This window comes from Mytilus trossulus, chromosome 1 (genome assembly GCF_036588685.1).
Source record: "Mytilus trossulus isolate FHL-02 chromosome 1, PNRI_Mtr1.1.1.hap1, whole genome shotgun sequence".
NCBI classification, from domain to species: Eukaryota; Metazoa; Mollusca; class Bivalvia; order Mytilida; family Mytilidae; genus Mytilus; species Mytilus trossulus.
In genome coordinates, this window is record NC_086373.1 from 33,758,173 (window position 1) to 33,775,262 (window position 17,090).

At 31.4% G+C, this 17,090-nt stretch overlaps 1 protein-coding gene across 2 annotated transcripts in view; it reads left to right on the plus strand.

Moving 5' to 3' along the window:
• The first annotated feature begins 1,427 nt into the window (after positions 1-1,427).
• LOC134722264 (adhesion G protein-coupled receptor L3-like) overlaps positions 1,428-17,090 on the plus strand; it is a 29,171-nt gene continuing 13,508 nt past the window's right edge. Inside the window, exons 1-9 of one of the 2 annotated variants that reach the window (XM_063585876.1) lie at positions 1,428-1,567; positions 11,727-11,878; positions 12,461-12,609; positions 13,309-13,436; positions 14,472-14,918; positions 15,163-15,260; positions 15,635-15,826; positions 16,272-16,449; positions 16,941-17,057. In XM_063585876.1, coding sequence (XP_063441946.1) covers positions 1,516-1,567; positions 11,727-11,878; positions 12,461-12,609; positions 13,309-13,436; positions 14,472-14,918; positions 15,163-15,260; positions 15,635-15,826; positions 16,272-16,449; positions 16,941-17,057 — 1,513 coding nt within the window. In that variant the 5' untranslated portion in view covers positions 1,428-1,515. The remainder of the gene's footprint in view (positions 1,568-11,726; positions 11,879-12,460; positions 12,610-13,308; positions 13,437-14,471; positions 14,919-15,162; positions 15,261-15,634; positions 15,827-16,271; positions 16,450-16,940; positions 17,058-17,090) is intronic. The other variant, XM_063585882.1, reaches the window with a different exon arrangement.

The window sequence follows — 17,090 nt, forward strand, 5'->3', positions numbered from 1 at the left end:
AAGGTTTTGTAGGTTAATTTTAAGCAACTAATAAATCGAGTGGCTTACGTTTTCCTATTTATTTGCATTTGTATATAGTTGGTAAAATCCATGTTTATATACACATAGGAATGGACATTAAGAGTGTGTTTAGAACTCATTGTAACTTTTTTGATAAAAGAGGTGGCCTAAAATAATACCCCAAAATGAACATTCCATTTCATTATTTACGTAATTCTAGCAACAAATTTGATACGACATATCAAGACTTTCGTTTCCTATAATGATATCCTTGGTAGAGGGTTGCTGTTTACAAGAAATTTTTGTCATTAAAGATTCTTTACGACTAATCGTGAAACCATCTCCAACGTCTAGCGTATATGCAATCAGGCTTGATTTGATTGATTTTTATAGAATCTCTTTAAAAGAATATGTTTCACTTGTCTCAACTATACAATGTCCTTATTCTCTTTTGTTAACAACACAAAAGCGACTTTTTTTTAATTGTTTTTAGAAACACAACGGATTACACTGGTGCTGAGTATGGGTTGTTGACATTGTCGGAGCGACCGAAATAAACACAGGTTTTAGTGAAATTCGTTTTGCTCAACCATGTGATGTGTTTGTCTTTTCGCTGTTTTCTTTTTGTCTTGGCGTTGTCTGTATTTCTTTGACCCTCAGTATTTAACTGTCCTGTTAACATATTTTTACTCATTTAAATATATGCGTAATGATATGCGTTTACTTTTCTACATTGGCTAGAGGTTTAGGAGGAGGGTTGAGATCTCACAAACATGTTTAACCCCGCCGCAGTTTTGCGCCTGTCCCAAGTCAGGAGCCTCTGGCCTTTGTTAGTATTGTATTATTTTAATCTTAGTTTCTTGTGTACAATTTGAAAATGAGTATGGCGTTCATTATCACTAAACAAGTATATATTTGTTAGGGGCCAGCTGAAGGACGCCTCCGGGTGCGGGAATTTCTCGCTACATTGAAGACCAGTTGGTGACCTTCTGCATGCTGTTGTTTTTTCTATGGTCGGCTTGTTTTCTCTTTGACACATTCCCTATTTCCATTCTCAATTTTACACTATTGACAAAATATCGGTGAATATGATCTGCTCTCATGTACACTGAGTTTTCAAAAATATATAACGAAATAATCATATTGTTTTAAAAAAATATTAATGTTTCTCATCAGTCTTGTTGAAGAGTCCAGCAAGGGTAAAATGTTTACAAATAGTTTGAATACAGTAAGACTAAGTGTCCCACTTTTATTTTGAAAAATTGTTATTGAAGTCGTCTGTCAGTCTACTTTGTTTGTGTACGGATTTGTACAGAAGCTAATTTGCTCTCAACTTAAACTTTATAAAAAAAACACTTGAACATTTGTTGACTAACTCTAATACTGATAATGACCATTTCCTTCGTTTAAATTTCAGAATCTTAACCACGTGACTAGTTTCCATCATTAAGTGTCAGTTGATAACTGATTTCCCTCATAACAAAATTTAATTGAGTACAGACGTTAACTTCATCAATGAAGACTGGATTAGTTTTATATATATTTGTGTCGTTTTTACCGTGGATATGTAAGTAAAACTTTTTATCAATTCTTAATGCATAACAATGATTCGTATCACATGTGTTTTGTAATTTTTCGATTTTTTATAACTGAAGTTACCAAATTACATTTTAAAATTTATAAAAAGTGCACACTTGTGTTTGCACTTTTGCTATAAAATCATTTATCAAAAGAAAAATAATTTCATAATGCCGATTAAAAAAAATAAAAATATAATTACTCTTTTTCATTTGTGTTTGAACTATAACTATATAATCATTCATCTTTACCATAAAAAATATGTTTTAAACCGGCAGATACATTTTTCAAAAAGATTTGAATTCCCTTAAAATATATATCACATGCAGCACAATGCGCGTTTTTCGCACGCTTTCACTTGTGCACTAAATGTACATTGATGTAGATAAGGATAAGTGGACCAACAAATAGTAATGAGCCACTTGACAAGATACGCCCGTGTCTTATTAGTGAAAGGAAATCAGTTATCATAATCATGACAATCAGATAAGTTTATTCATTGTACATATGTATAATATTGAAGCAGATATTGGCCTATTGTTATTTTGATAGTGGATAGACAAAAGATGAACAATATAGCCAAAAAAATACCAAGGCAAAAGAACATATCTTTATTACAAACTATTATGTTGACGTTAGTATAAAATAGAAGAGGTGGTATGATTGCCAATGAGACAACTGTCCCCAAGAGACCAAAATGACACAGAAATTAACAACTATAGGTTATCTCTTGCACGTTAAAGACACCCTTGTAGATTTCGAAAAAGAGTAGGCTAATGCCGCTACAAGGCAGCACTCGCACCCGCAAAGTGGAAAGGGATTAATATAAGTTGTAAAACTTGTTTCCCAATCCACTATAAATAAATATGTTTAAACTAACTATAGGTCACCGTAAGGCCTTCAACAATAAGCAAAGCCCATGCCGCCTGTTTGGTGTCCTGGAACAGTTAGCATCTTGTGTTAACTAAAACATTTAAAACTAGTTTCGTTTTATTAATTGGTCTCCAAATAAAATAAGTATAAATATATTCGATTTGATAGCGATACATTTTCATCAGTAGGGTACACACCGAGTTCGTCCGATCTCTTACAGACACAATTGTAATCGTTCGAATTGACAAATAATCATAGTCGCAGTGACCTGAATTTCAATTTGGTTCTTTTAAAAAAATAACTATTTAAAAAGAGGATGCAGTGTCAATAAAACATTAAACAGAAACATATACCAGTAGACAGAATATTTTTTAAATAAAAAAAAGAAAATGCCCCCCCCCCCCCAAAAAAAAAACACTTAAAAAAATTATTCAATTAGTTGCACTTTAATTTTTTATTTGTAATACAATAAAGCTTCTGTATACTACAATAAACAGTACATGTTGTTTGTTTTATAGTGTAGACTTATGAGATAACCAGTTCTGTTGTATATCAGTTATATCGACCACTTGTTCAGAAGCTAGATTTAGTATAAATATTTACAATCATCTTTGACCTCTGTTTATCAGACTTGGAAGTAAAACTTCATCTCTGATGCAACAACGCACACTGGCCTTGACTACCAGTGAGAAATCTGATGCATTATAGATAAAGCCGTCTTGGAATATTAGTTTTCACATGCAGAAAAATTTAGAATATATATATATATATGCACGTGATTGTTGATTTTCAATTAAGTACATCTGTGATTGTAATAAACAATATACTTGTAAATAAGTTACAAAATGACACTGAAAATTATTTATATGTTGTACGCATTCTAGCATCTAGTTAATAAAAAATCAAAATAATAAAACAACAAACAAAAAAACAATGGTTTGTTTCTTCAGTAGAAAGATCACATTTTCTTTAACCATGTTTTTTCTCCAGTTCCTCCTATTACGCCTATCAGAAAGCAGACATTATGATTTTACATTTCGTCGCCCGTCAGCATGATTGAATTATTTTATAGAGCAAAGAATGTGTCGCTTCTGTCTGTGTCAAAGTATTTTTGAGACATCAATATGTCTATCGAACCTTCATTGAAAGTTACAATAATATTATTGCAGTGTGAAGATTCAGTCTAAAATTTAGCTTTCTCCGACACATATTACTATGTCAAACCTACATGGAATGTCAGGAAACTTGAAAATAAGCTTCTGCATTTATTTCACTGATGAATGAATATGATTTCTTTCAGTTAACATTGTGGAAAGTTGTCCTATATATATCACATTCTTTTATATTTATATTTACGTTCTGTACTGAGTTAGAATTTGTTTTTAAGCATCAATGGCTTTGTCAAATCTTCATATTATAGAGCTTTAAATTAAGCTTATATTTATGAAAAAATGCTACAAAAACTGAAGCAAAAATTAGAAAATTTACTTTTACTTCTTAAATTTTTCATTATAACTGACAAAAAGACATACTTTTTTCAATTTTCTATTTTACAAACAGTCTGGGTTAAAGTTTTGTATATATGCAGCAAACATTTGATTAAACCTTCGTGGAATGTTACGAAACTTGGAACAGAAGCTTCGTAAAGCATCTGTAAAAAAGGGATAGATTTGTTTTTAATTAACGGGTCAATGAACCCAGTTTAAGCAGTCAACATTACATTTTTAAATGACAGCAATATGATGTATATATTCAATGAAGTGCAGCAGACGAGAAATGAAGCACGGGATGTGAATACGACAACTGAAAATAGAGTGTGTTAATTAGTGCAAGTTTCCTCATAGTACAAGATGTGTAAAGATTAAAACAATAGGATTGTAATGGTTGTTTGGCCAAACTTTAAAAAAAATACATAAGGATAACTATTAAACTGGTTTGCTACATGTCATTAATTAAAATGTCTTCAACATGTTCAACTGGCATACTGTATATTCTGTATTTTTCAAATTAGAAGAAAATCGTATTAGTTAAGAATGATACAATGTATAAAAACTTTTTTTGGTTTGATTGCTTATGAGACAAATCTCCACCATAGAGAACACATGGCATAGAAATTTACCACTACAGGTCACCGGACGGTCTCCAACAATTAGCAAATAGCCATAACGCATAGTCAGCTATAAAAGGTCTCGAAATAACAAATGTTTTAACAATTAAAACGAGAACACTAACGGCCAAATGTATGTACAAATCAATGAAATTAGTTTGCAACTTTAATACAGAACCAACTGGGAGTTAAAAACCCTAAACCCCAAATGATCATCAACGTCACAGAATCGAAAGTAATAATGAAAAAATTGAAAAAATGGCCAATGTGTGGTATGAGAACGTTTTCCTATATAACAAATAGAGATATTTCATTTGCGGAAACACCACCCTTATTATAACCCCTATTTATCTCATTAATTTTAAAGGAGGTCGATGTCCCCAATATTTATTTGTGAAGCCTATATTTTGGTTGGTGTTATTTGGAATACCTTTGTGCTTTTTGGTTTGTTTTTATGTTTAACGACATAATTGAATAAAGGGATTTGTATTTATTATCTGTAGTTATACTTTGGAGGTAACATTTTAACACCTTAAAATAAAAGAATATTTAAGTTCTACTTCAAAGTAGAAATTCATAACTAAACAAAAAGAGTATTTCTTCCATTAACCAATGAAAACAAAGGAGCACAAAGTTACCGACCAAAATTGGCTCTACAAATATTGGGGACACCGACCTCCCTTATAATTAATGAGATAAATAGGATAATGATAAGGGTTGTGTTTCCGCAATTTATTTTAGGATAACTGAAATTATGAATAACCAGGTTAAGACGGTATAAATTCTATAACAACCGGCTTAGGACATTCTGTAATACAAATATATTGTCTTTTACACTAAATTTGTCTTTTTGAAAATTCTCTCGGTTTTAAAATCGCATACGGATTTTTGAAATGCGTGATATTTATTAAAATGCTATAACTAAGTTTAAAGCTTCAGAAATTTAGTCGCGGAGAAATGCTAAATTAAAAAAATGTATAAGAAAAAAGTTTAAAGAAAGGGGGACTTAGGGAATGCATTACTTTTGAACATCTTGATTTGATTTTAATTCATTGGGTAAAAAAAATGAAATTTAATTCCCGGCATGGGCGAACTTCATCCCACGTGTCGGGATCAATGTTCAGTAAGTAAAGCTGAATTAAAAGTTGATTTAATTTGATCTAGTGTTTTCCGCCATTTTAAAACGGTCAAGAGGTTCTCTTGAAACACTTCTGTTTTATCAAAAGCTACCGTATATTGATGATTATGAAGGAGGTGTGTGTATAATTAATATTTACAGCTACAACGGGTCAAATAGTACTATTGATGTGTCAATCACTAGTGTGATGCTAGGACCAAATCTTCCCAAGAGTGTTCAGTTTCAACACTTGTTCTTTGGTTCCGACGATTATATTTCGTGATCTTCACATGCTCATTGGAGCCTTTTGATTCCACTCTTGATTTTACTTTTCTTGCTATCTTACATCGGATGTTATCTTATGAATGAAAATAACACTATATAAATTTTGCATGTCTTAAGCTTTTTTTTTTTACTTCTGGGTTAAATTTCACCAATACGCTCACACCTAAAAAAAATCAAGCAAAAACTTACGACGTAAAACGATTAGATCTATATTACTTTTAAAGATTCATTTTAATGATAGCCCTATTCATCGCAGAGGAACCTTTCTTTAGGGACTTGGAATATTAGTTTCCAAAATCTATCTGAATTTACGAACACAGTAGATAAACCAAATCGCATGCCTATTGGTAGACTTATTCTAAAAATCGACTAAAGTGTGGCTTTTTTGTCTGCTTCAAACACGAAAAGGACTGTTTGAGTTATGATATTCAATAAATAAATCGAACAGTTCTCCGATCATTGTCCCTTTGTGTCTGTTGCGGTAGAGAAGTTACACTATTAAAAAAGCCCGTAATTACATTATGTATACGACTGACACTGTTATATTTGTTTGTCTACATCAGACAAAGGGATGTTTGTGACAATTTTTCAGTCAAAAATCCTAATTGCTTAATGAATGTTTTGTTAAAAATTTATTTATAACATGTGTATGTCCCTTCTCCTAGAGACCCTATTCGAAAATGACATATATTGTATTGAATGATATTTAAACGTATTCATTATCGTTTCAAGAACAACATTTGCCACAACAATGCATATCCATATATCCGTATAAAACTATAATGATAATCATCCATAAAAAAGGAGATGTGGTATGATTGCCAACGAGACAACTTCCCACAAGAGACCAAACAACACAGAAATTAACAACTATAGGTCACCGTATGGTCTTCAACAATGAGCAAATCCTATTCCGCATAGTCAGCCCGTATGTTTTGACGTGCACATGTTAGTACCCCCAAACGTTTTTAAAGTATTCAGTATTAAACTATACTACTTATAACTTCATTGAGAAATGACGACTTCAAAGTTAACTTGTTCTCTTTCATCCATATATCAATACTTGTTCTTTATATTTCTTTTGAAATGAGATACCTTATTGTATAATGTTGTCCTATCTAGAGGACGGAAACCATAAATAATATTCATTTCGATGAATTCAAACAATGCATTTTATAATTGCGGATGTAGACACAAATGCAAGAATGCCACATAAGAAATATACTACATCTGCACACGGAATTTAGTATATATCAAAGGCTTTTTAGTATATATATATATCTTACAAGGATATCAGAAACTGCAAAAAAACACTTGTGTATAAGATTTAACCACTGTATTTAAATGAATGACTACCGTCAATTTGAATAAGAACGTCTCACAATTGACCCCCAGAATCAGACAAATTGGTCAAAACAAACCGAACTTGCCATCCAAAAACCTTATTTTTAAGACTTTTTAAGACGGAAGGTCATTTAAACAGTTTAATTTCATACTAACTGTGCTCATTCTTTATCGCGAGAGAATAAAACAACAATACAAAATAAACTTTGAAATGAATATAGAATCATATTCAAAACAGTGTGGTCCTGGCCATTGATTGACGACCTAAATTATTCCATTGACTGGGACAGATTAGGTGAACCTTTGTCTGTAACGACCATTGATCACTTCTAATTACTTATTATAGAATTTAAACTGTGGGGTCACCAAAGGTTCTCAACGCCTTTAATAATAAAATAATTAAAAAACTATTCAGGAATAACCTTAATGTTTGATTTATATCATTGATATAAATCAACACATCGTATTATTCCGGATTCGTTTTTCGAATTGCTTTTTTTTTAGGTGTTGAGAACCTTTGGTGACCCCACAGATTCAGTGGTTTAACAAGTACAGTGAGCAGTGATTGTTACCGACAAACGTTCACATAATCTTTCCCAGTCAATGGAATAATTTAGGTCGTCAATCAATGGCCAGGACCACACTGTTTTGAATATGATTCTATAACATTCTTTGCTGACATAATTATAAGTAATCAAACAAACTGACGTCTCCACATGGCAGAATGTTTGGAATATAACTTGTATGTTTCACAGATGTACACATGTGATAAAAACATTTATTTTTCTCATAAAATTTTATAAATTCAACAGATGAGAAATGCAGGAGACGAATCTAATACTTTTAAAGCTTGAATGAAATTTAGTTTAACCTCGTTTTTTTTAAATTCATGGAAAATGTTTAATAAACGGATTGTATCATGGCTGCTACGAAATTAGTGGATATGACACAAATTACTTTCAAGTATTTTGATATTTTAGAGATATGAAATAATTCCTAGCAGCATTCAAAGTTTAGTTAATTATTTAAAAAAAATGTATACCAGGTAATATTTTCAAAGGCTTGTAATGCATTTCTGTTTTAATTTGGCAAATGCTTTTGAAAAAACACAACATGCTTTCAGTTTTCTGTTTTGACTATATCGTTTAATAGCAATTCAGCAATAATAAAACTTTACACTTTTTTCATGCGTAGGAAACACGAGCAGGGCTCTAATTTGACATCACTTCCAACTTGTCAATCTTTCAGATAATGGGCGTATGGCGCCACTTTGTCTGTGTTTTGGTAATCATTTACCGACAAAAAATCCTTATATGTTTCTATTTACTTCCGAAGTCAAGTGCAAATTACAACTTGTTACTTTGAAAGTTATTGGTAAAACGACCAATTAAGTAACTTGTGAATTAGGAATAAACATTTATGCAAACTTATTGAACAGAATTATTATGACCTTCAAATTCTATGGAAACACTTGGAACTGCATTTGGTAACTGCGGGTAATTGTTGGTAGCATAATTGTTTGATTTTTTCAAATAGTATATATACATGTATTTGATATCCGTTTTACTGTAAAAATGAGACAAAAGGATGCAAATCATCTTCAGATGTTTAAGGTCTACGATGACCAGGTACCATAGCCTATACCAATTTCTAAATCGACTTCGCAGGAAAAAGTTAAAATACCATCTCAGCACATTACAGCCGATTGCATTGAGTGTGTAGTTAAAGGCAATATATTTGGTTGCTATCTGAAACGTGAAGTCAATATTACAAAATGTATGTAAGCTAGCAAGCAAGCTAACCAAATATATTACCTTTAACTACACACTCAATGCAATCGACTGTAAGAGTATGCATTCGCCTGACTAACTAAATAAAAGAAAACTTTCTCCTATATATGCATTTTTTATTAATGACATAGGAAAGAACGAGTAACCAGTGATTTCTCGAGTTTTATTTTGTCCAGAATAAGCATGAAATATTTGCCAGTGGAAGTTGAGCAAACGGCAATAGGTTTTCACTCTCTATTTTTGTTCAATATTTATAGTGATTCCTTTAAATTATGATGAGATGTCTCTGGTAAGGAAGAAAATGAAGGAAAATATAGTTATTGTTTTATTATTTGAAAGTGACTTATAGACCCAATGGGTCGGGTGTATTTTATTGTGTATGTAATATATTTGTACTTTACTGAAATGTGATAACACATGTCACTATAATAAACATTTACTTACTTACTTACTTACTTATTGTCTTGTAATAGCTGGTCTTTTCTTAACATTCAAGTCGTATTTAATTTTTGTAGGCGTTTTCCCTATCATGATCCGTCAATTGATAGTCTTATAGAAACTTTATATTGAAGCCAGAAAAGAATACTCCCTATAAGAATGACGGATACAACAAGTTATAAAACATGAAATATCGAGTTTATCAAATAGTTGTCACACGATCATCATGATTTTACCATTTTAAAAACCTAGAGCAGAATGAAACATACTTTCCGGTCTATGTGTCCGTCCGTCCCGTTACAGGTTGAAGTTTTGGGCTTGAAGAATTTTCAATAAAGTTGTGGTCGCATCAACTTGAAACTTGGTACCAATGTTAATCATTACATGAACTTTTTTAAACTTATGCCAAATAACGATATTGAACAAGTTTCCGCAATTCATTGAATATGTACATGTGCGTCCGTTTATGCTGTCCTATAGAGAAATATTCTTGTGTAAAAAAAATTATTAACTCGCTTGACAAATTCCAGAGTAAAGAAACAGGATATAGATTATTCTCAATCAAGAGCAGTTGTACGAAATTCAAATGGATAACCGTAATATGTTTTAGTTTTATAAATCAGAAATTTCCAGCATTTCATAGTTAATTTAACATCAGATGCCAAATCGAGGGGTTGTATAAAAGTTCGAAATGTAATACAAGTTTGAAAAGCCAGTCAAGGTTGTTAAAAACTTCCATCTTCGAGTTTGAAAACAAACAATAAAATTTGCAAAATGTAAAATAAAAATTCTGATGTCAAAGTTGAACAATATTGAATTTAAACCAGAAGGCTCTAAAATATTTTGGCACATGATTAAGATTACGAAAAAGACACCAGGGCATTACAATTGCAGACATGCATGAAAATCCCTGTACTGTTGGCTTGATTGATGGGTTATATAACATTCATGTTATGATGTTATGTTTTGAATGGAATCTGTATGATGTCATTATACAAATAATATTAAATGATAGAGACTGCACATGCTGTTTGTCTTGAAATCCACTAACCGATTATAAACCAGAGAGCACTTGGTGCTAAACTTTGATAACAGTTTTATTTCCTTTCACATTTTAAATATTTACATAAAATAGCACAACACTTTATTGTTTAAAAAGCGTGGATATTTTTCTGGTTATTTTTTAATTAAGTAGATAAAAAATATTCAGCTAAAACGAAAATCTGTTATCTCCTCTAAATTGAGCTACATGTATATTGGACTTTTCTGCTTATCGACTTCCTTCGTTTTTTGAGCATACGATACGTGACATCTGTTATGAAATAATATAAAGAAGTGTCTGTAAAAGTTGTTGTGATACCGATTATGATGTTAGTATCATTTGATCTGTTTTTATCATTTTATATCATTCACAATGTTAGATAGAAATTAAATCTACAAGATAATTTATTTACACCACAAAAAGGATGTTTTAGAGGAATAGTTTATTATTATAATTGAATTTATGAAAAGGGGGGATTCGGCATCAATCAGTCCAATAATAAGGTAAATTTTCCGGGTTTTTATGTGCCTTCATCGTGATCTTTGAGAAGTATAACTTATCAAGTTTTGATTGGGAAAATTAAGTTATCTATTCCAGTTAGCAATTTTGGAGAAAAGAGTATGATGCATGTTAGTGAATGTGATTGGTTGATTCATTGGTGCCATTTGAACACCTTCTGAATAAATTATAAAACGCAGTTACATTAATCAGTCTTATCTATAAGGAAGTCTCGGTTTTCCTGCCGCTTTTGAAGTAGTTACTAATTAGAATCAGGGTTCAATATAAGTAAATAATTGACAAAACTTGATAAAACATGATAAAAAAATAATAATCTAGTCAAACCATGAAACCATGTGCCATAATCATTTAGAATGAGTACTTTGCGGCATCGGGGTCTCATATTAAGTTAAAAATATTTATCGAAAAAAGTTTTATATACAATTATATTCCTATTTTTTGTTGCTCTAGTTGTTTTTTACTACATGTCATGAACGTTTGAAGAGTTCCAATTACTACATGTACGTAGATCCTATGAGTCATATAACGCAGAATAAATAAATATACCTACTGTGAAATTTTAAAATATAGAAAGCTTTAAGTTTACATTTTCCCCCAAAAAACGCATTTTTACTTTATTTTAATTTCTTTCAGGTGAGTCGCTCAAATGCGAGGATCCATGGGTATTACTTCGCAGGAACTGTGTACTGTTTGAGAAAACGAACATGTTACCATGGAAAGAGGCCCAACAGACGTGTGAAGAATATGGCGGGAATCTTATATCAGTTAACTCATGGAGTGAAAAGGTAAACATAATAATTTATGGACGATAAACAAATATGTTCTCTAACATTTCAGATATCAGTATAACTGTTTTAAACTAAAATCAGTATACAGTTGAATTCTCCTTTTTAAAGATTTCTTGGAGATTTCAGGACAATTGTCGTGACAATTTGACTGCTATTTAACGTTTTGATTTATTTTATTAAAACTCTCATGTGTTGTTGAAACTCCCTTTTTGTATCCACGGACTTCAAGCACTCTGATGAGTTCACGCTTAAAAAAAGAGAAAACTTCTTACCAAATGTACTGGTGGTAAGCTCGTCAATTTTGTGTGCTCTTCGCGACAACTTGATCAAGTGCTTTGGGTAAACTAATATGAAGGTTAAAATGAAGCTTATTCAAGCCAAATTTATTAGACCATGCAGTAAACTCAGGTGATTAAAATGAAAATAGATGTTTTCTGTAATATGGCAATGAGACAGATCATGCTACAAAATAAGTCTCAGTTGTTAAGATTTATGCTGTCTTTTCCTTTTTTTCTTTTACATAAATATAATATTTGAAGTTTGCATTTAAATGAGATGTATCTTTTTTTTTTTAAATAGAAAGCCCTTCAAAAAGGACTCATGCCAAGAATAAAGAAACCGAACGAATTATATTGGTGGGTAGGTTTATCTCACAACCGAGCTCAGGCAAGATGGGTATGGCAAGATGGCAGCTTTCTTTCACTACGTTCAAGGTATATATCAAGGAGGTAGGTAGGTAGGGCAAGTTCCCCTGTATTTATTTCACACTGTAAAAAAATCATCGAATCTTTTCTAAATATAACAGTGTTTTTGTCGTTTTTAAGGGGGAAATGGCCTTACCCATGTGATATTTTTTTTATGTGTTTTAAACCCTATAACAGCTTGGCGAGACAAATCTTTCTGGTCAGCTTGATTTTTATTGATGCATTGTAATGGCTTTCAATCATCATCCCATGAAAAGGTTTCAATCACAAGGTCTAAATCAGAAAATTATGAAACTAGCTGCAATCAAATGTTAAAGAAACGAATTAAGGTACTTACTTGCATTTGAAATGATTATGTCTTTTATAAAATTTAATGTAAATTATCTCCCTTGTATTAGCCAATCAAAACATGGCATTTTAACGTGAAGTAAAATAATGCTAATTTAATTATCCCTGTGGTTGATATCCAGAAAGAACATGTGGCAATCATTTTCTAGTTATCCATTGGTCTTGTTATTTCACTGTTTCAAATATGACAATTCCAAGTTTGATATCTCATTGGTTCACATATACAGTTGTTTTACCATTGCTCTCAGCTTCATTAATTTTTGACATTATAAGATAAAACTATTTTTGAGTTTCTAAGTTAAGCAAATACATATTAAAATGAAAAGACGTTATTTTATATAAAGAACTGAATTCACTCTCTATTATATGTTATAGCCCATGGGCCGCAGGTGAACCAGACAACAGAGGTGGAAACGAATTATGCGCAGACTTTCATTTCTCAGGGAAAATGTTCGACAAAGACTGCAGTGAACGCAAACCATTTATTTGTCAGAGAATTAAGAGTGAGTAAATTATGTCCATGATAAAGATGTCACAGTTCTTGATTAGCTACAATGATTTCCTCATTTTTTTTCATTATCTAACATTTCCTGAGTTTGTCGGGAAAGAGGAGAAGCATTTAGTAGACACTAACATATGCTAATAATATTTTAGACACAGACATTTTCTGAAAGGGTGGTATTACGTCAGAATCCTTATGACACTAGAATATTAATGATAATATCGTTTGATGTGTTTTATCATTTGATTTTGCCATTTGATTAAGGACTTTCCGTTTTGAATTTTCCTCGGAGTTCAGTATTTTTGTTCTTTTACTTTTTATTATATATATGCAGGTTTACTTCAGAACCCTCGTGCAGACACTAATATGCAGGTCCTTTTCAGAAGAGCAGTAGTGCTCATACTCTAACATGTGCTAATATACAGGTCCTACGTCAGAATCCTCTCGTTCAGACAATGACATATGTTAATATGCTTATCTTATACAAGAGACCGCGCTTGTGTATATCTATTTCTTTATACAAATTAAAAGAGAGTAGGCCTATATGGTCACTTAGACAGCAACCACTATCGAAAAACCTAGTAAAAAGACAAAAAAAGGCAAATCGTCAATTGTCAAGACGTATATAAAGCATTTGTGTCGTTTTCGTCAATTGTCAAGACGTTTTAAAGCATCTGCAATGTATGTCGATTTCGTCAATTGTCAAGACCTATTTAAAGCATATATATATATATATATATATATATCGTTTCCTGAATTGTCAAGACGTGTTTTATGCTCTTTATTCGGGATATTGCCTCTTTGACACATTCCTAATTTCCATTCTAAATTTTATAAATCAACATATGCATTATATCTATGTATTTACATTATAAAAAAGGCGTTGCGTTGTCAAAAGAGACAACATGATATTAATTAATATCAATTTTTAAATTTATTTCTGTCCGGAAATGATTTTCGCAGTCGATATGTAATGTCACAGTGAAAAAATGGAAAGGAATTTGAAATAAAACATATCAAACATATATATTTTCAGTTACACCAGCACCACGACAGACTAAAACGACGACGTCATCAATTGTTTCGTCTAACAGCCCAACCATTGTATCAACTTTAACTCCAGAAACATCAGTTCCTTTGCAAACATCTGAAATTACAACACAGCATGAAAAAGTATCAACACAACAGAAGACAACAAATACTTCATACATTACTAAAACATCCGTTGCAACAAAGACGTCGAAGTCTCAAACCAAACTTGAGCCATTAACTAAGACGACCACACCACCACCAAAATTGACCGCATCAACAGTTTCAGCATCCACACCTTATAAAACAACACTAGTAAAACTAACTAAACCAACAGTTTCCGCACCACTTGTAAATCGAATACCTGAATGTCCAGGGGTATTTGCCTATGGAATACAATGGCCAGCAACAAGAATGTATGCCAAAGTTAAACAGCCCTGTCCTGATACTGCAGGTAAGAACTACATATTTTAATTTTAAATCTTTTTTAACAAGGATCAACGCTTAACATATAATTTATGATTTTTTTTAAATTTTTGCGCATCTTTTGTTTAAATCTTTTATTTTTTTTATCAAATAAGTGTTTATAATAATACAGTTTTGCACTATTTAACATATTAAAAATATAAAGTATAAAAGATACTGATTTATAAATAATTTACATTTGTTTAATGATGAACGATATACCTTGTTTACAGGATATGCCACATGGACTTGTGTTCCGGACTCAGGCTGGAAGGAACAACCAAACCTGACAGAATGCTCCTCATCTGATATCCAAAGAATAAACAAAATGGTAATTAATATCTATCGTGTGCATATGATATGACATTATATTAAATCAGTCAAAGCATTGTCAAAACGTTTACAATCTCTTGCATTACTGGGTCATGATTTTTCAAAATTTTCGTCCTTGCTTTCAATTCAATTTAAATAATTTCCAACTGACAGTATAATGACACGCTTGATATGTCAATAATAGTGTCAGACATCACTATTTTAACTGTAAAACAACTAATTTTCTCGAGTGATTCATTTTAGCAACCTTTAAAAGGAAAATAGTAACGCTTCCTTTTTTTTCTTAACATTTTCATATTCCCATTTGATGTTTAAGATAATGTGTTATACAGCATAGTATTTATAATGTTCACAAGTGTTAATTTTATACAGGTAGATTCAGTTATCAATCGCAAGAGCGTTCCAACAACAGAAGATATGGTATCGATTGCAGCCAACTTAACAGAGAGTGTTGTTACTTCATATCACATGACAGCAGCAGATATCTCAACATCAACCGCCATACTACACCAAATGGCAAAAGCAAAGCCCAAAAATGTGAAAGAAACCGAAACGATGCTTAAGGTATGTTTAGAGTGATTTTGCAAATTGGTTATTTATTCAATTATCAACGCTTAAATGACGTTAAATAAGAACAAAAATTATACGGTAGTCTCACCGAAGGAATTGACAATTCAATGGTCAAAATCTACACAAAACTATTACAATGACAGCGTGTTACAAAAAAGTACAATGAAAAGTGAGGGTTAAAAATCATGGACTCAAATTTGGTGGTTTGATTTGAATTGATTTGAATTGTTTTACATTTGTCATGTTGAGGCCTTACACAGTCTACTTTATGGTATGTGTTTTGGTCATTGCAATGGTTTATGTCAGTTTATCTCTGAACTTTTATTGTGATTGCGCTTTTTTGTATGGTCCACCTCTTTTTAAAATCTGATTTTTTTTTTTATCAAAATCGATATTATAATTGAGAGTTATTATTATTTTGTTATAAATTATTTAACAGGAAGTTGTTAAGGCCGGGAATTACCTCTTCAGTAAAACAGAAGCCAGTAAAAATATAGAAGCAGACGACAAAGAACGTGCTGCATCAGACCTCTTGTTTGTTATGGAGGATACAGCTTTAGGAATGACAGATGCTCTTCAGACCACTGCATCAATTAGTACGAAAACTGAAAAAATATGTAAGATTTTATTATTTACACTATTTTGAACTATAACAAAAAATGAGTACCCACTACTATAATGATTAAATTTTGAAAATATAAATTAAATTTTCGTTTGATTCTGTACAAGGACAATCCCAAGCAGATTTGTTGAAATTTTGATAGCTATTTATCTCAAAACAGGCAATTTTGTTTATGTAAACTAATGTTTTTGTTTTTGTAAACAAATGTTTTTGTTTTTGTAAACAAATGTTTTTGTTTTTGTAAACAAATGTTTTTGTTTTTGTAAACTAATGTTTTTGTAAAATAATAAGTGAATATTAGATTTATCAGTTTCTTTTTGTCTTATAGTTGTGATTTGGTATCTACCGCCTTACGCCTGTCGTACAGTAGTCTATAATGGCTTACATCCACTTCATTTGAACTTCCAGTTTCTATTAATTAGTATTTATTGATAATCATCTCATTTGATATCATACCACATCTCCTTATTTTATATATCATTGTAGATGTTTCACTCAATGTGCTGAATATAAGTTCGTCTGAACAAGACTTGGAGTACAACAATGGAGAAGAAGGCACAAGTTTCACAATTCCATACTCAGTTTTACAAAAATATAAGACAGGTAAATATTGAAGTCAAAACTAATTTAATAAAT